This window comes from Geospiza fortis, unplaced genomic scaffold (genome assembly GCF_000277835.1).
Source record: "Geospiza fortis unplaced genomic scaffold, GeoFor_1.0 scaffold102, whole genome shotgun sequence".
NCBI classification, from domain to species: domain Eukaryota; kingdom Metazoa; phylum Chordata; class Aves; order Passeriformes; family Thraupidae; genus Geospiza; species Geospiza fortis.
The window spans coordinates 3,433,123-3,450,369 of NW_005054373.1; the positions used below are offsets into that span (position 1 = coordinate 3,433,123).

A 17,247-nucleotide genomic window follows, 5' to 3' on the forward strand; every position below is an offset into this window, starting at 1 on the left:
AACTCGGCTGCCCTCGTCGGCTCCGGGGTGCCGCTTGGGGGGAAGCATCAACACCAAGGCAAAGTTAGTTTGTTGTGATTGCGAGAGAAATAACCCATCTGGGCTTAGGGTTTTCACTCTCCCTTGCCCCAGTGTGCCGCTGGTGAGGGTGACAGTGTGGCAGGAGGAGGCGCAGCAGCGCTGGGAACTTGCTGCTTTCACCTTCCTGTGCTTTCATTTTATTTCATTTTGTTTTTTAAAAGCATGAAGCAAGTGAAGCGACAAGAGGAATCCATTATGCAAATCAGGTTACATTTGCATAATGTCTCATGACTGGAATATGCAAATGAGTTGTATAATTTATGAGTGCCAGTGTCTGTCTAAAAGTGTTTCCCAGAATTTATAAAAACTGCAGCGTGGAGAGGCAGCTGCTGGCTGCCCTGCCAGGAGGGTCCACACTTGCTTTGCAAAGTCCGCCTGAGTCTGGGAGTGCAAACGTCTGGGAATGGGAGTGGATCCCCCCTTCCCACCCTGTCCTCTTGCTTTATTTATTTCCCATTACTCCCTCCACCACGCTCCCACCTGCTCCCCTCGAACTTCTCTGAGGAGGCCGGGCCCGGGCAGCGGGCCGGACGGACGGGCTGGATGGACGGGCAGCCCCACAGGTGGCTCAGCCGGGCTCCCTCGCGTCCCTGGGGCTGTCACCGGCCGCAGAGCCCGGCGCTGCTCAGGTGAGCGCTGGTTTGCTCTGTGCCAGCTCCATCCCTGCTCGGATCTGAGCCCTGTGACCCTGGGGACAGCTGCAGGCTCAGCGCAGGGCTGGCACTGCCAGCCGAGGGACCCGGAGGGTCCTGCCCAACGCCACGGTGTCAGCACTGGAAAGGCTCTGGAATATCCGGACATTCAGGCAGGTATTAAGACATTTTATTTTCTTTTCTCCCTCTTCTTTGCATGTCTGGTGACATGGGGAGCACCAAGAGGGTGCATTTGGGATCTTGCACCTGGGCAAGCCACTGTTTTGAGCTGTCTGCACAGGGATAGATAATAATGTGCAGGTCCGTGGAAAGCTGTGTGGACCACAGCCTGCCACTCTGGGCAGCATCTGAGGAGAAGCAGCAGGATGGGAGAACCCAGGGGTCAGGAGAGCTCAGTGTCAGCCTTCCTCAGCTCTGGGAAGTCCCTGAAAGGGCTTTTGGGCAAGAAAGTGTGATTTGCTGTTCTCAAGAGTCTGTTTCAATTGGAGAATGTTTGTCTCCCTGGTTCCAAATCATTTTTGGTGTTAGATGTCTCCAAAGTGAAGAATCTCACACTTTCCATCATTTTCAAAACACTGTGGCTGTGCATGTGGTTTGTTTAGTGGATGCAGGTACAGGCTGTGACAGTGGCAGCCACACTGAGCATCCCCAGGACAAAGCAGTGAGTTCATAGACTGTGCTTTTACCTGTGGCTGCAGATTTCTGGTGTGGGAATATGAAGAGATCCTCCACATCAGGTACAAGGCAAACCATCATGTAGTCTGTGTGATGCGCCAGTGAGAGGCAGCAGCACAGCCAGGCTCTGCAGCATCTTATGCTTGTTGCTGCTCAGGGTTGGTGCCTGCCCCTGCACCCAGGGGTGACTGAGCACCCAGGGGTGACTGTCACCCAGCACCCAGGGGTGACTGTCCCCATGCTGGTCCTTGCTGGCACAGAAAAGCAGCTGAGTCTGACCTGGAGAAGGTGCAAGGGCAGGGAACAACTGGTGTGTCCCCCTGGAGGTAGGGGGCTTTGTGGAGAGCAGGAAGGGCTGAGAGCAGTGGGAGGAAGTGGGATGGTGGCCCTGGGAAATTTCCCACAGCTCCATGATCAGTGGATCCATCCTGCAATGCCAGGAGTCAGAGATTTTTAACCTCAAGACAAACCACCCTGTTTCATTAGTCACAAAGGCTCCTGCAGGCTGGAAAGGAGAGAAGGATGTCTGCTTCCCTGTTGGGGTCTTCAGTGTAGCACCAGCAGATCCTACACTGGACTGGTGTGGTCTTCCAGATGGGGACCAGGGATGGGCAGGCTGTCAGGGCTGCCCAGCACCAAGGCTGGGCCATGGCTGGCAGGAAGAGCTCTTGCTGTGGGGCAATGTGCAGGTGCCAGGGGTACTCACTCTGTTTGGGGAGAGCCCATGCTGTGTCTGGAGCTGCCCCAGCGTGTCCTGGGCTGCATGGGGACCGGTCTCAGTCTCACTCCTTGTGCCAAGGGCTGCATGGGGAGCTGGTCCCAGTCCCCATCCTGCTCTGGGCTGTTCAGTGGGCTGGTGCTGGTCCCCAGCTCACACTCTATGCTGCTTTCTGATATTTTTATGAAACATCAAAACACATGAATGTTCTGTTGTGGTTTTGATGCTGCACCAAGGGCTGGAGAATATTTAGGGATGAAAAAGCTTTTTTGGGTGGGAGAAGGAAAGGTCATCCAGAACCAAAACCTCTGTCTGCCAGACAGGATTGTCTGGTCTCTGTAAGTCAGTAACAAGGGACAGCTCATGGGGAACCTCTCACACTGCTGCTCGTTCATGGTCTGGGTTTCTATTGAGGTGGTGGCTTTTGCCAGCTCAACAGAGCACACCTGACAGATTCCTGTTGCTCTCTTCCAGAGTTCTCCTGTGGTTCCTCACCTGTGGCATTGGAAGAATTCCCTGCAGCTCCATCCTTGAGACTTCCTGGGGCCTTTGTGTGCAGGACTTGCTCTCTGGCCCTCAATGAGATAAATTGTCTGAAACACAGATCCAGGGCCTTGGATCTGTGGCTCCTCTGTGCCTGGGGCTCCCCAGCAGAGCACAGTGAGCCATACTGGCATTGCCTGTTGTTATCATTTCCAACAAGGGTTCCCATTCAGCTTAGAGTCACTCCACCTCCTGCTTCCATGCTTCCAGTACCGATGCTGTTTGAGCAGTAGGATACAGAGAGCCCCCAGGAAGCTGCAGCTTCCTTGCCACCTCTCCTGGGCAAGGCATGCACCATCAGGCAATGCCAGCCTCGGCTGGATGGATAATCCCAATTTTCCACTCCTGTTGATGCCAAGCTCTGTGGCAGTGGCAGCTGCTGATGCCGATGCAATGACCCACATTCTGAGCTGGCAGCTTTTTCCCTGCCTTACTTAGTCTTCCAGAAGGAGGGTGACATACAGACAGACTCTAAGCACTGTCTGAGCAGGTCCATGAGGGCACCAGTGTGCCAGCAAAGAGCATCAGCCATTGGCATCACATCACCAGCCTCGGCACACCTGATGGATGTGCCCAGCATTAGGAACAGCATTAGGAACAGCTTGCCTGCATGGGCCTTTTTGCCTGATGGTTATAGTTAAAAACAGTTCTAAGCAAAGCGTGTAAAATCTTTAAATCTTTAACAAATCTCTCATAATTCCCAGCTAAATAGATTAAAGCTGACTGCAGGCTTTAAAAAGAAGCAAGCTGATCACTTGCAGGACAGAGAAAATAAATAAAATTAAAACAATCACAGTGTAAATGTGCAGCTCCCATGTTCCTGGTGCAGATAAAATTAGGGTGGCAGGATGGCAGCCAGACCACTGGTGCTGGTTTGATGGAGGCAAAGATTCAGTGAGATGAGGCAATACAGCACAATTCTGTATCCAAAGAATTACTCAAAAGCATCAAAGATGCTGCAGGCAGATTTTATCAGGATGCTGCACACCTGGGGAACAAAGTGGTGCTGTGTGGACAGCTTCTTCAGCAAAACAGGACAGGCTGCTGAATTCCCAGGCAGAAATCAGGATCCTTGTTAAGATTCATCCTGGTGTTAAGGTCCTGAGCATCAGACCAGCCTGTTTGTGGCTCTGGTACTCTCTTCACAGTGCTCACTGCAGCTGATGTGTGTTTGTAAAGATAGCTCAGATTGGAAATTATATGGTTAAATATCTTGGCTCAGTGGAATTCAGCCACTTAGACTTTTCTTCAGTGACTGAAGGAGCAGATTTTGTAGGATTAGGCTCCTATCTGGAGAGATCTGGTGTTTCTGTTCCTTAGAACCATGTGTTCCTTTCTTAAGTGTGTATTTCAGTGTAAGGTAGAGGAGCAGCACTGGCTGCAGCTGTCACACACAGGTGGAAGCCCTCCAGCCAAGCCAGCAGTGCTGCTGCAGGTGATCCCTGCGGTGACTCGGCAGTGCCAGTCAGTGCCAGCTGCTGCTCCCCTGTCTGCCTGCTCACACGCTGCCTGTGGCTCCTGCTGCCCAGGCTCTCTGTCGCCCTTTCTCCTGCTTTGCCCAGCCTAGTGGTGCCCACTCGCTTTGCCAGCTCAGTGATTCTGTTTGCTTTGCTTTGCCGCTGTCACTGTGCTGTCCCCAGACCCAGCGCTGGGACTTTCTGCTCCAGTACCTACAGATGTGTCTCAAAGGAAGCACCATGATGACCCCTGCTACAAACCACAGCAGGATCTCCTGCTGCTGCCATCATACACTTGAATGGAAGCACTGGTGTTTGATCCTGAAGATCTGGGATAGCAGCAGGTTCTTGGGGGTTGGTGGTGAGCCAGAGAAAAGGGTGATGCAGGACAAATCTTCTGAAGGGACAAAGGCTGCTCACACTCACGAGCGTATGCCCAGAGAAGGGGGATTTGGCACTCCCCCACTTTGGCAGGTGGTGTTTGGCTCTTTGAGAGCAGCTGAGATTTGGGAGGGTTTTGCAAACTGAGTGGGTGGTCACGTCCCTTGTCCCTCTCCCATCCTGTGAGGTGAGCAGAACAGACCTGGCACAGGTGACTCAGCCTGGGTCCTCACTGCTCAGAGAGCTTTAATGGCAGAAGGAAGAAGCTGAAGTTTCCAAAGCTGCCCCAGAAAAGGGCTCCTAAAATGGTGACACTTCTGTTCTAATGAAGTTCAGGATGGAGATGGCTCAAAACAAGGATGGGAGGGTACCCTGCCTTAGCCCAACTCTGCCAAAATGACAAGAGGTTCATGTTGTTGCTCTCAGGTGACCGTAGAATATTGTACTCAGATACTGTACTGAGGTGACATCTGCTCCCCTTCCTCCCAAACAGGCAGCTTCCTCACCCTACAGACTGCCCCAGGGCACAATAAGTAGGTTAATGCCTGCTTTAGGGGTAGCCTGAGGGTGAGGGCTCTCTGCAGCAATAGCAGAGTGAGGTTTCCTCTGTGCCTGTGTGAGTTCATGTGTAGGGATGCCTCCAAGGCAAATGAATTCCTACTGCTCCCATTGCATCACTGTGTGCCTCTTCCTCCTTCTTTGGGATGGTGATGCTCCTTGGGATGACAGAGCTTTGATTTTAGTTCTGCCAGGCTCATATGCTTTCCTTTGCATGGTTTTTCCATTTGTCATTTGTTCTTCCATTTCCCTGCTTCCCAGTCCTCATTCTGGCCAGGCAGGGAGTGGGAGCTCCAATGGTTGTGTTGGCCATGCCTCATGCTTCTCATGCCTGTTTCTTCTATGGCCAGACTGGCTTCCAGAAAGGAAAACAAACCAAAACATGTCATTCGTTTTGAATTACAAATCTGGGTGTTCAAAATGCATGAAATGAGAAATTTCAGGTGCTTACTGCAACATGAATCCACCTGTGTTGGACATGAGTGGCATTTCCTATTTATGCTCAGACTCTTGAATACAAAGTTAAAACAGATGTCAAGGCAGCTGTGGATGGGGAAAATAGCATCAGGTTGGAGAACAGGGAGGGTTTGGTGTGTTCATCATTACAGACTTTGGCTGTAGCAAAGGAAAGTTAAAGAGGTGCCTAGAACCAGGTATTCAAAATTAATTTCTTATTTGTATAGTAATGTGTGAAGTTCCTGTGTTTAATTTGCATGTAAATATTGACTTATATTGTTACATAAAAGTAGTATTGACATTTTCCATGGAAAGATTCTCTTTTTGATTGCTTGACATTTCTTGGCCTACATTCCCAAACCACAGGACCTGCCATGCTGGTGTGACTCAGCCCAGCCTCAGGTGTGAGTGCCTGTTCTTTGGTGGCCTGCTGTGTGCACAGATCCTGCAATGGAAATGGATCAGCATGTGGCAAACATGGAGGGTGCTTGTCATGTGAGGGGTTCCTCACCCCTCTGTTGTGGAACCTGAAAGTGTTGGTGGATGGCAAGCAGTGGCTCCAGAGCTGCCTGGAGTGGCCTGGGGTGGCCTTTAGTGCCAGATGCAGCCACAGGGGTGGAGTGGTGGTTGTGTCACTGGAGGCAGCACACAGGCCAGGATCCTTGCAGACAGCTCCTTGTCCGCAGCCAGAGCAGGAATGTATTTCTTTGTGGAATTGCTGAGCACTCACAGCTTTGCATTAAACATACAAAGTGCTATAAAGTTGTTAAGTGCATCACAAATTAGAGCTAGACGCCTTGAACCAAAATTAGAGGACAAGTCTTGCTCTTGAGTCTCTCTGTGTCTCTACTTGGCACTTGGAAAGTGCAGATGATGAAACTTTTTTCTTGCAAGGGTGTTGAGATTAGGGACTGCCTTTGGAGAATGAGAGTGATGAATGTCATAGAAATGTCACAAGCAGATTAATAGCAAAGTTCTGTGAGAGGTTTGAAAAGTGGGCACTAAATGCAAGTTGGAGCTGGAGCCACACACTGAGCTGTGGTAGGAAGCACTGACTGATGCCTTTTCTGTGCATGTATGAATTAATAAGTACAGGATAGTGTGTGATGTGCATCAGAGCCCATAGCAAATGCTTATGCAGAAGATCCCAGATTATTTTGGCAAGCTTGATTCTGTCATATCCAATGTTCCAATAATGTCTTGTAATTGTAGTGTTTTTCTAAAATAGTTCTACTGTAAGCGCTGTTCATAAATTGAGAAATTCCATCTGCACTTGTGCATGTTTCCATACTTAGTCCACCTAATGAGAACTGCGAGGTTCATCATCCTTTGAAAGCTTTCTCAGTAGTAAATGTGATCAGAGACACCAGAGCATTCTCTTGGCTATCAATCTGCAGATAATAGAAGGTCCATTTCTTAGGTACACACAGAAAAGGAGAAGAAGAAATACTGGCTATGACATAAAATGAATTGTCTTCCTCCATGCCCTTGTAACCTAGGGCATGTAGTGCAGGCTGCCAGCCATCGCTTTGCAGATTTAGAAGTGCTGGAATCTCTCTGTCTGTAGCAGGCTGCCTGATGGATTGGTGAGTAATGGACTCAGGGAGTGCATTACCAGCACCCAGACTAATGGCTAGCACTTGCCCATGGCTTTGGCTATAGATCATCCTCTGTGCTATTCATAAGCTCTTGCCAGTCTGTCTCTGGCACTCGTGCTGCTGCTGTAACACCGTTTGCCTGAATCATTCTGCACCAGCTGCCACGCTTCCAGAAGGTGAAGAGGGGAGGAGAGTGAGTACCAGCTCTCACTCTTTGGAGGACAGGTTAAAGGATAAGGTGATGGGCATGATACTCGCTCACCCAGTGTTGCTAGCACAGTAGCCTGGAAAATGCATTTGAGTTTGCTATTCACCATGAGGCACTGTCCCACCACTGCCTGAGGAACCTGTGCCTGGGATCTTTTCTTTCCTAGGCAGACCAATGTTATGGGTCATGGCAAGATAGGAAGGGGAGGGAGAGGTGGTTGGGGTGCTGGGTATGCCTCTGACATGGCTTCTGGAGTGTTGGAAGAAATGTCTGGATGGTGCTGTCAAGATTTGGCTGTTTGTGAGCTAAATGAGATAAAACCAGCCTTCAAAGGCAAAGACCATCTCCAGGGCTGAGCTCTGGGCTGGCTCGGATGGACAGGGTAGGTGTGTGCAGAGGGGAATGAATTGCTTCAGTCCTGCCTGGCTCAGGAGTTTTTACTCTTCCTTTAGATTCCATGACATGAGTAGGACTCCAGGGTTGTGGCTTCCTTGTGTGATTGGGATGAGCTGGATTCCTCTTTCCTCCTGTCACTTGGACCACTGCACAGCCATGAGGAAAGAGCAATCCAGTCAGCTATTGGTTTAAACTGGGGACCCACCCCACAGCCAGGGGTGTGAACCTGTTCCAGTTCCTGAGTGCAGCCCGATCCTATTACTGATAGTGGAGGTGTAAGAATTGCTCTGCTATTCTGGGCTCTCTGGCTTTGTATTTTTTGCAAGTTATTTAAATAAATTTCTGCTGTTTTTCTTAACATATTCCTGATGAGTTTTTGGAAAGGGATGAAGTCTTCATCTAAGGAATTTCCTCTAGAGCAGTCATAGTAAAGATTGCTGCTGAAACCAGACAGCAGAAACAAAATTGTAAAAACACTGCAGATGAGGGAGGGACGTTTTTCAGTTCCGGGAGTCCTGTGCAATAAGAAATAGCCCAGACTGAGCAACAAACACTTTACATTTTCTAGTACTACTTTACTTCAGGTGTTAGGGACGTTGTGCCTTTTAAGAGGATATTAACAATGGCGCAGATGTTCTTGGGGAGCTAGATATTACACTCTTTTAGAGAAAGACCTCTTTGTACCAGGGCTTTCATTTAGGCACTTCATAGGAAGTTGGGCACCTTTCCATTGCCGGGAGCAAGGAGCAAATTCTGGTTCTTTGCATTTTTCAGATTAATTCCACCAAAAGTCACCATTAATTCACCAGAACTCTGGGGGTATTTTGGAAACTGAAACAGGTGGCAGATTCAGATTGTTGCAAAGAAGGGTGATGCTGCTGAACAGGAGAAGCTAAACCCAGAAATTCCCAGTGAGCATTATCCATCAGTTTATTTGCCTGCTATTTTGGGAAGTGTTTCTGGTAATAAAGCATCATCAATCTATTATTTCTTTTGGCCAATCTCTCTCAGCCTGCCTATATAAAACTCATTGTGGCCTATATTTAACTGAGAATAACCTCTGCTTATTTCCTCTCTTCCACCATGAGTTTTATTCCTTTAACAAGCACAACAGCATGCTGCTCCAGCTTCAAAGAGAAAATTAATTCCGTCCGCAAAAGGGTCAAGTGCTGGAAAGTGCATAGCAATGCAGTTTGCATGGCAGGATCCAGGAGATATGATGCTAATAAGATTCCAAGATGAGAACAGCAGACTGGCTCTGGGGATTCACATGAAGGGTTCTGTAAATTTTAAAAGAAATGGTCTCCAAAAACTAATGATGTCTGCTTTCCAATTCATTAATAATGTGAAGCAGGGAGATGGGAGTGAGAACAGGCCATGCTTTGAAATATCAGAATGTAACGAGGAAAAAACCAGCGAGAGCTCATCTCACCGGGGTCATAAAGCTCGGAGGAGCAGGCGGCTGCAGGGGAACACAGTGTCGGTGCCTGGAGGGAAGGAAATTGCACTCTGTGTTCTGCCATCTGTAATTTATGCACAGACTCTTAGACAGCATTGATGTAAAATTTCTATGCAGAAAAAGATGCAGTTGTATTGACAGATCTTTTTCAACGGTCTTGTTTTAGGCGACTTAGTACGCAGGATATTTGATGAGTTTTAAAAACAGATAGGAATTACCTTAGCATGTTTACAAATGGCTTTTGGTAAACCTTCTCCTTCACCTTTCTGCATTGCATGCACGAAACCTTAAGCTTGTTTGTAGTTAATATTGGAAGAAAACCCCTCAGGCAAAGCCTAATGAACTGAGGGCAATTCTGAGCTTCCCTCTGCAATATCTTGAGAGCCTTTGCCTTTCCAAGGGCTCTTGGACATATCGTGTGACCTTGTTGCTTTGCGTCACGACAGCCTTGCACTACTGCTGCAGCATTTGTTGGTGCTGCTGCTGTGCTGACATGATGCTGGAGTCTCTCCCTTGTGCCTGCCAGGGGCAGCCAATGGAAAATGTCTGTGCCTGAGCACTTTCCTGAGTGGGAAGTTGTGAGGCAGCAGGATTTGGCTCTGGCTTTTATTCTGACAAAGCTAGCATGATTGTACAGTGAGGTTAAAGTCTTCCTCCTATGTTTTACTTTAAGCTCTGTGATACTTTTCCATCTCACCTTGAAACCTGTCAGCAATGGTGACGAGGTTCTGCCAGAAGCTCAGTGCCATTGGGAGCTCTCCTGGGAGGGGGGCTCCACTGGCAGCCCTCAATGTGCCCATGGGGCTGCCACTGCCATGAGTGTAGTCATTTTACAGCTTCTGCTTCCCCTTCCTCAGCATCCAGCATCCATGTGATGCTCACAGAGGCTGCACAGATCCATTGCTCCTGAACACCAGAGCCTGTGCTTGTCACTTCAGTGTGTGCCCAGTGGCGGGTGTTTCGTGTGTCACCCCCTGATTCTCCAGCCCGAGCTGAGGGTGCTGCAGCGAGGGGAATCTTTGCACCCTTTGCCCAGCAAATCAGGACGCAGCGAATCACGCAGGGAAGATTTACATTATCTGAGCTGCCTAGGAGCAGATTTCTTGTTTCATCAGAAAACCCCGACTTTTCCACTGATGCAATCCAGAGCTCTGCCAGAGGGACTGTCTTGGTGGTGTTCAGATGTTGCCACATGATCCCTTTTCCACTCCTTTTCACACACAGTGTGTGAAAACACACATTTTCCCAGCAGTGCCCTTTCCAGTGCTTCAAACCAAGCCAGGCTGTCTCATTATTCCTCATGACAGGTGTAAAAATGCTGGATCCACAGCAGAAAACCTCTTGTGATGAGGAAGCTCTCACTGCAAATAATAAGCCAGATTTCTGTGGAAACCTGCACGGTTCCAGACCCTGGACAGGCCACAGATTCTACAGCAGGATTCTGTTCTCATAACAGATACCCAGAGTCAGATTTTCTTTTAACTTAGTATGAAAAGCTATAATGCAGTCAGCATGATGCTTCTTGATATGTTTATTTTTGTACTCCATTTATTTGTTTTGTTCTCAACATCTCCTTCCATTGGAAGGGAATTTTCTATACCACCTGTGTATGAGGAGTGAATGGGACTTAAGGACTATGGGATCAAGACAGAGGTCAGTTGGGGTTTTTGTTATCTGAGTGGAAACGGGCACCATTTACAGCTGTGAATTAACACTCTAACTGGTATTTTCCATAGAATAATATTTACATTGCAAAGTTGATATTTTTAAGCTTAGTCTTTAGGTTTCAGTATTACCAGGCTTTAGAGTCCAGTGAAGTATTTAATTTCTCATTACACTTAGTGCTTCACCTTCTGTCTCCAAACTCAGAAAAAAATATTTATTGTTTCAGTAATATTCCGACAATATTTTATTATTTTTCTCTGAAGCCAAAGGACAAAAATAATTTAATTTCCCCAGCATGAAGATAATGCCATGAATCCCAGCTCTGTGGAGGGAGCTGCTCCACAGGACTGCTCAAGAGCCTCTTCCTTGTGCACAGACTCCCTCGGGCTTCTAATTCTTCTGTGTCTCCCAGCTTTGATTCCTCCTTTCTCTTTGCCTTATTTTTCCTTTTGACTACTTTTCTATGCTCTAAGGTCAAGGGTTTTCCCTATGGAAGGAAAAAGTTTAGCCTTTCCCAGCCTTTCCCACACCATTTGGCCGCCCGGCATCAGCAGCTGCACAGCAAGGCTGGCAGTGCTGGGGCACACAGGCAGGAGCAGCAGCGAGGGGCTGCCCAGTGCCCTCACCTGCCTGCACGTGAGGCAGGGGGGTGTGCTCCCATCCTGGGGCTGCCCTTCTGCACTGTGACAATGTGCTGGAGCTCTCTGTCTGAGGGAGCTCGGGGAGGGGAGAGGGAAAAAGGCTGTTAGATCTATCGCTGGCAATTTAGATTCAGAGACATTTCATCTGCAGTTCCCTCAAGTGTTGAATTGAATAAAACCAGAGCAGCAGTGGAAAAGGAGGTGGGGGAAGGGCTCCAAGCACTCTTAGCTAAACAAAAAGAGACAGGCAGCTCATAAAAAAGGAATTGCACCCTTGAGTTGAGAATCTGGATTCACAGGGCAGGGAGGAGGCTGCGTGGCAGAGCCCACCCATGGGCAGGGGCCCGGCAGCACTGCTCAGGGCTTCTGGCACTCCTGCAGCCACAGCAGATCACAAGGCTCATTTCTGGGTTTCCTGATTTTCTGTTGATTTTTTGAAACCCCTGTTGTAAAATCAAGCAGGAAGAACAGAATCTCAGGCTTTGGTTGCAATAAAAAAAAAACAACAAACCTATTCTTCACTTTCCAGTGGTTCAGGAGAAAAGCACAAAAGCAAAACTCTCAAGGGTCAAAAATTCAGAAGTAACTTTCTGTTGGGGGCCAGCCTCATCATTCCCAAATGCAGCTGTGAGATGGTAGAACTGTTCTCACATTAGGTGGTTTTGTTCCTCTGCCTTTGAGGGAATTGCTGCTGGTGGCTGCTCTGGCCATGCACTGCAGCACCTGGATTTCTCTGTCTCTGTCCTATTCCCCAGGTGTCAGGTGAGGATGGTTTCACAGGAGCACTCATCCTGGCCAAGGCTGGAGGAGAGCCACAGCCACCAGAGAGAACTGGGTCTCAGCAGACAGGACACCCTTGGGGTCTCTCCTGCCTTGTGTGAGTGTGGTGCCAACGCCCCCGCGGTGCCACAGGGGTGGCTGTGGCTTCCTGCAGGTGGGAAGGCAGAGCTTTTGTTTGTCCCCCTCCCCACCTTCTTTCGTGCCCCTCTGCTCCCTTGTTACATGTTAGTGGCAGATCTGGTGCCTTACCCTTTGCTCAGCCCTGCTTCAGGCCAGGTACAGGTGTGCATACAAAGGGCACATGCTCAGCCCTGCTTCAGAGCAGATCAGGCTCCACAGCCAAAGCCTGACCAGCACTGAGGTGACCCCGTGCTACACATGGGCAACCTGGGCAGGTGTGTGGCACAGGCCTGATGGCAACTTGGCCAAGTGTTGTGTTTGCATTACAGTGTTCCCTGCCTTTGTGGTACACCTGCAGAATCCCACGTGAAACACAAAGGTAAGACCAGGGTGAGGAGCTGGGACTCCTCAGGACAGCACCAACATCTTCCTTTCAAGTGATTTCAGCTGTAAAACAGGGGTCGTGATTCTTACCTGTGTCACCAGATTTTGGGAGTCTGATTAGCCAAATCCTGTAAAAGACTGAAGCACCCTTACTGTAAATCCTGGACCAGAGACCACAGAGCAGGAGAGGCTGTCTCACAGGCATGTATTTATGCTGCCCTGTTTGCCTGTGCTATCGATCCAGCGGCTTGCTAAGATACAGCCCTGCCTGCTGTAGTGGTCTAATTCATTTTTAAGCATCATTATTTTTCATGTTGTGGTCTTCCCCTGCTTCGGGTGCTTCTCCCCACCCCTCCCCAGAAATGCCCATTGCTGTCTGTCTCTAGGCGTGAGATGCTCCCACATGTGTGTGTGCATACCAGGGAGATGGAGAGGCAGCTTCAGCTACACTAAGCAATTAAACTCCAGTAGCTCAGGGATGAGCAGGAGGCCGTGATTTTCTTTTCCTTCGCAGTAATTGCCTCTGCAATCAGCTTTGATCACCCGAGAGCAGAAGAGATGAGTGCTGCAAGTTGACATCAGTGGTTTTAATATATCCATTTACATATACAGGAGCAGTGCAGCATACAGCTTTCCGCAGCGCCTCTGACCTGAAACCATCGCCGCTCCATAGATACCTCATTTAATTTAATACTCCACCACGCTGCGGAAGCCGTACGGTGGGGATGGGAGGGGGCATAATCAAGCCCTCACTCTCTCTCTCTCCGTGCATGTCTGTAAAAATGACATGAAAGTAATTGCTTTTGAAAAGCAAAGCAGAAATGGCACAATTGATTCCACTTAAATGAGAGGAGAAGGGGTGGGGGTGGGGGATGCTCACCCTAAACATGCCACCTCCTTTCCTGCTGCAAGCGCATCGCTGTGTGGGGCTGCGCTGGGACAGAAGAAAGGAGGGCTTGTCTGGATGGCAGGGGAGGGAGGGAAGCCAGGGCAGGCAGTGCTGCTGTGGGCAGGGTGCACCCCTAGGTGACCTCAGACCCACAGGCAGAGGCTGCTCCGTGGAGCCAAGTGATGTGACATGCCCTGCTGTCACAGGCACTCCTGGTGCCCGAGAGCTGGCAGGCAGCTTCATTGCACTGGAAATCCTAGAATCACCTGCCTGCCAAGCCAACTCACCTGCCTGGCAGCTGGGAGAGGGGAATGATGAGGGGGAGACATCAGCTCCTCTCCATCTCTAATGTATCTCTCATTATCCCTGTTGACAAAGCTTTGTGAGCTTATGATTTTGGAATCCATCCAGTCTCCTGGTGCTGCTGGATGCTCACCCTTCTGCCAAGGACCTCCCAGTGCCCCCCTGTGACCTGGCACACCACTCAGCCCTCCCATCAGGGGAAGCCAGGACCTGGCACCATGGGCTGTGCACTGCCTGTGTGTGCTGAAACACATCTTTAATGTAGACATTAACATGATTTTGTGTTAATTACATGCAAATTGATTATTAGTATATTTATTGAATGTTGACATCAGGGTGACAGTCTTCAATAAATATGTTTTACTAATCAGTTAGCATGAATTAATATTGAAATCCTCTGTAGGTTTAGCAAGTCAGTGAACATTGGTGAGGCCCCTCTGTTGCTGCCAGTGCTGCTGGATGTTGGCAGTGTTGCTGGCAGCACCCAGCTGTTCCTGGCACCACTGTGGAGCACAAGTGGGCCCAGGAGGTCCAGGGGCAGTAGCAGTGCTGGAAGGACAGATGGACACATGCCCCGAGGGAGAAGCTCCTGGGAAACATTGCTCTTGGGAGAACCCCCCATGCAGCAGGGCCTGCCTGAGGGCAGGGGGGCTGCCAGCTTGAGCCAAGGTGGCAGTGGCCAGGCAGTGCTTGCAAGAAGCTCTGGAGACCCCTTTTTCCAGGACACAGGGCTGCTTGTGCGTATACCTGAGCAGCAGAAGGAGGATGCTGCTCTCACCTGCACACAGGACCCTTGGTCATGGCAGAGCAATCCCCAGCCAGCAATGCAGAGGAGTTTGTATGCTGCATTTAAACCACCAAGCAGACCAACTCCTAAGCTGCCTGGGCAGCATTTTCTCTTGCCTCCCCATCCTTAGCAGGGCAGGAGCCATACAGTGCCTGCTGACTGTGCCTTCTCTGGCCCATCACAAGAAGATGAGCAGCATCCCTGAGGACTAAATGGCCAAGGTGGCAGGGAGAGTGGCTCCACGCTGGGGTCAACACTTGAGTCTTGTCATGCTGATGCTCCTTGGCATCCTTGACAATTATGATTCTTCCCTGCTTCCACCTTGTGCAAACACCTTAGAGCTGGAACACCAAGAAATGAATAGGCTGAACCCTTCGAGCTGCCCCTGTTCAGACAGATAGACAGGCTGTGGGGTGCCCGAGCCCCTTCTGCTCTGCTCTGAGGACAGCAGACACAGGGAAAATGCCTGAAGAGCTGAGCACGCAGCTGCAACAGGAGCTGGGTGTTTGGTTACTGGTTAGAATAATTTTGGTCTTGCTCAGCTGCTCTTTGCTTCCCTCACTGCGGGGGTCTGACACCCCTCCTGTGAGCAGAGGCAGGGGCCCCAGCCAGCAGGGTTTCTGCTTTCCTGAACTGGACATGTCTGCCTGCTGCGGGCAAGCATGTCAAATCACACCTACCATATTGGCTTCCTGTCCCCAGAACATCAGATTTTTGCAGCTAATGTGTGGGGGGTGTCTCCTCCCGCCAATCTCCACCCCCAGCAGCATCAGGTCTGTGCTGTTCGGGGTTTTGTTAAGCCGTTTAGTATTAATTGATTTTTTTTTCCATTTTTTCTTTCTTTCCCTGGGCGGGTCAATAGCTGGATGCTCAAGAGCAGAGGATCTATCAACTGCAGACCAAGCAGAGGGAGAGGCAGGCAGACCTGGAGCAGAAATGCAGCCAGAGCAGCAGCTCAGCCAGGACCCGGGGGCCAGCCACCAGCTACGGAAGGGAGCTTGGAGCAGGTAGGAGAAGATACCAGTCCACTCGAGCTCAGCAGCCCAGGCTGAGAAGGGAACTCTACTTGCTGCATTCATAGCAGTAATAATAATCTGCTGCTCTTGTTTACATGGCAGCATAAGGAAGGGCTGAAGATGTGACGGTAGAGTCTGTCGCCTCCCAGTGAGGAGGGAAGATGGGAGGCAGCAGGGAGATGGCTACAGCTCTGCTGGCTGTTAATGGGTGGTGGGATTTCAGTGGCTGTGGGGGTGTGATGGCTGTCATGCACAGATGTTGTGGGTGTTGCTCTGCTGCTGACCTTGGAGAGACAAGAAGAGGATGGCCACAAAAACACTGCCTCGGGGCAGAGCTGTTCTGGCTAGTGGTGACATTTACATGCTGTGAGCCAGGAGATTAGGATTGCTCAGACCTGTTCAGCCATGCTGCTGTGGACAAAACCCTCAGCTTGCTCCTGGACATCAGGGTGGGAGCACCCTTGTTCCTGCTGCAGGCCTGCTGGGCAGCCTGTGCCTGTCTACCCCATGCTGGGTCTGTTTGCCCCTGCCCTACCACCCACCCCTGTATTTCAAAAGCTGTAGAGTCAGATCCTTTGCTCAGTGTGCGCCCCTGTGTGTGAGCCTGGCTTGGGAAAGCACATTGCTCCCACCTCTGCAGCCATCAGCCTGTCTGCCACATGGCAAACAAGGATGAGGAGAGCTGATCCTGGAAGCCTGGGGAACTCCTGCTGCTGCACACTGCAGCATTACTTGCTTAACCTGGTATCCACTTGCCATTCCCTTCAGCACCACACACGCCATTAAAAATGTGTCTATTTTAACAACTTGCTAGTGAAATATGCTTGGGGTTCTGGTAGAATAAACGAGGTACTTTTGACATTGGAGCACCAGGTACCAGCATATTGGATGCTCAGCACTTCTGGTTTGTCTAAAGCAGCTCAGAGGACATAATTTAAAATAGAGTTGGGGGGTGTCCCCTTTATTGGTCAAAGTGGAGACATTTTGTTTCATTTGATGTGGTGATGATAAATATATTCCTATGAATATGTTAATATATCTATATCTATTCTATATCATATATGTTCATATATCAATACATACATTGCAATATATATGGACACAATGCACTGATTACATTTATTGAATTTGAAGGAAAGTTACAAGGTGTTGTTCTATTTACTCGCACATCATCCATTGTTCTGTGTGTGAGGAGTCAGCCCAGCATGTGGGCTGAGCTGCGCGTGGCAAGCCCGCATTCCAACTGCCCACAGTGAAGGTGGGAGCAGGACGTGCCTTTGTCTGTGTTTGTGGATGGTGGCAGATGGATGAATGTGGGAGAGGGTCAGCAAGTGCCTTTGTTTTGTTCTGCATATGCATATGGATGATTGTGTGTTGATTTGTGCAAAGACAGCATGGCAGGGTAGGAATGCTACTCTGCTTCTTCCCTTCCCTTCCCTTCCCTTCCCTTCCCTTCCCTTCCCTTCCCTTCCCTTCCCT

General features: G+C 49.6%; 1 protein-coding gene across 2 annotated transcripts in view; it reads left to right on the plus strand.

Annotated features, from left to right (window-relative positions):
* The window catches only part of LOC115948313, an 83,040-nt gene that overhangs the window by 50,934 nt on the left and 14,859 nt on the right, over positions 1-17,247 (plus strand). Inside the window, exons 1-2 of one of the 2 annotated variants that reach the window (XM_031060168.1) lie at positions 723-890; positions 15,615-15,759. In XM_031060168.1, coding sequence (XP_030916028.1) covers positions 15,619-15,759 — 141 coding nt within the window. In that variant the 5' untranslated portion in view covers positions 723-890; positions 15,615-15,618. Of the gene's footprint in view, positions 1-722; positions 891-15,614; positions 15,760-17,247 lie in introns of those variants that run through there. The other variant, XM_031060167.1, reaches the window with a different exon arrangement.